This window comes from Alligator sinensis, unplaced genomic scaffold, assembly GCF_000455745.1.
Source record: "Alligator sinensis unplaced genomic scaffold, ASM45574v1 scaffold66_2, whole genome shotgun sequence".
NCBI lineage: Eukaryota > Metazoa > Chordata > Crocodylia > Alligatoridae > Alligator > Alligator sinensis.
The window spans coordinates 1,053,810-1,056,238 of NW_005842489.1; the positions used below are offsets into that span (position 1 = coordinate 1,053,810).

The 2,429-nt window shown below is 35.9% G+C and overlaps 1 protein-coding gene across 1 annotated transcript in view; it reads left to right on the forward strand.

Moving 5' to 3' along the window:
* The window catches only part of SEC24B (SEC24 homolog B, COPII coat complex component), a 97,915-nt gene that overhangs the window by 47,552 nt on the left and 47,934 nt on the right, over positions 1-2,429 (forward strand). The window contains exons 9-10 of the mRNA XM_006031254.2: positions 584-710; positions 2,218-2,327. Coding sequence (XP_006031316.1) covers positions 584-710; positions 2,218-2,327 — 237 coding nt within the window. The remainder of the gene's footprint in view (positions 1-583; positions 711-2,217; positions 2,328-2,429) is intronic.

Here is a 2,429-nt window from a genome sequence, read left to right on the forward strand (position 1 = left end):
TGGAGCTGCAAGGAGAAGGTAAGTGTTGGCAAGGAATAAAGACAGAGGCTTTAGGGTGCTGGTAGCAGAGGGAGGGGCAATGGGTGTGGCTCCAGCTCCACCCCTGGGCCCCCTCCCTCCTCACTTGTACTCAAGTCTAAGATGGGGGCTTTCCCCCCACATTTTGAATGGGGGCAGGATGGGGGAGCCTCATCTTAGATTCAAGTAAATATGGTCATATATTAATATGCATTATTATAGCAAATTCTTCTGATCCGTATGGTTTTTATCTGCATATGTGCTACATTATAATCCAGTGAAATTCTTGATTTATATTGTGAGATCAAAATTGGCCTCAGTTATTTTTAATATTTTATATCTTTCCTTTATGATGAGAAAATAGTTTTATGAATATTAATATGATGTCATATAAAAAAATGCTAAAAGGCTAAAGCGAAGGACAAGACCAATAGAATATTTGAGTTTATGAAGCTTTCAAATTGTTGTACTGAAAAATTCAATCCTTTGAAAATTTTCCAAGAGTCCTCTTTGCTTCAATGTTCCATTATTTATTTGTTTGTTTGTTTGTTTGTTTACTTTTTAGCAATTACCAGTAATAACATCAAGCACCATTGTGAGGTGCAGATCATGCAGGACATATATCAACCCTTTTGTTTCTTTCATTGATCAAAGAAGGTGGAAATGCAACCTTTGTTACAGAGTTAATGATGGTAAGTTTTTATAGTAGAGGTAAGGAGCAAGTTTCTTTCATCTTCGTGATCCATTCAAGCCCTTTGTACTCAAGTCTAAGATGGGGGCTTTCCCCCCACATTTTGAATGGGGGCAGGATGGGGGAGCCTCATCTTAGATTCAAGTAAATATGGTCATATATTAATATGCATTATTATAGCAAATTCTTCTGATCCGTATGGTTTTTATCTGCATATGTGCTACATTATAATCCAGTGAAATTCTTGATTTATATTGTGAGATCAAAATTGGCCTCAGTTATTTTTAATATTTTATATCTTTCCTTTATGATGAGAAAATAGTTTTATGAATATTAATATGATGTCATATAAAAAAATGCTAAAAGGCTAAAGCGAAGGACAAGACCAATAGAATATTTGAGTTTATGAAGCTTTCAAATTGTTGTACTGAAAAATTCAATCCTTTGAAAATTTTCCAAGAGTCCTCTTTGCTTCAATGTTCCATTATTTATTTGTTTGTTTGTTTGTTTGTTTACTTTTTAGCAATTACCAGTAATAACATCAAGCACCATTGTGAGGTGCAGATCATGCAGGACATATATCAACCCTTTTGTTTCTTTCATTGATCAAAGAAGGTGGAAATGCAACCTTTGTTACAGAGTTAATGATGGTAAGTTTTTATAGTAGAGGTAAGGAGCAAGTTTCTTTCATCTTCGTGATCCATTCAAGCCCTTTTCAATTTTTATGAACAGTTTTGTTGGCATGCCCTCATTCCAATTAGAACAGGGGCTGGCACCATACTGCCTACAGACTGGATCTGGCCTACAGACCCATCAGATCTGGCCAATGGAAGTAGGGGGCTTCAGCAGCCCTCCAATGGTGGTGGTGTTTTACCTTTGCCATGGTCAGGTTCTGGGGAGAAGCGCTGGCCTGCCTCCAACTCAAGCTGGGTTGTTCCAACCTGCTGCTTTAAAAAGTTGTTGACCACTGAATTAAAACATTTTAGGATTGTTGCTATCTAAACTGGGGATCAGCAGGATCTATGATATGTACAAGTGAAAGGCTTTCATGCAACCTGGCAGGATGATGGGAGTATTTTATCAGATTGTCCCAATTTGTATTGCTTAATTAAAGCAACTTTCTCCTGGGCACAGTAGTAATACGTGATCAACATAAAGTCATAGTTAACACAGTCAGTAGTCAACGAAAAAGGTCATTTGGAAAAAGTACAGTTCATCTTGAAGCATGTCATTATAGGGCACCCTATAGGCACTGATGTACTAGAGGAGATGTATTTTACTGTCCAAAAAACTGATGTTTAGTTTTTAGATGTGTATGTAACCCTGGTGTTTGTTTTATAACATTTTGAATGTTCATTTTAAAAATATTTTTAAACATTCTGTAACTATGATTTCCTCACTATTTTATAATGCATATACATTTATTAACATAATGTTGACTGTATTTAACAGTTGTGACGTCTGTGTATCTGTGAATAATTTACATTAGAATCACGATTGTTGTTTAGTTCCTGAAGAATTTATGTATAATCCTTTGACACGGTCCTATGGGGAGCCTCACAAAAGGCCAGAAGTCCAAAATTCTACAGTGGAATTCATTGCTTCTTCAGACTACATGGTAAATAAACATTTTTAAATGTATGAATTTTTAAGGCCTGTAACATATGTCATTGTTTATCACTAAAATATGTGTAGGTTTGGCAATGCATACTTCCCTACA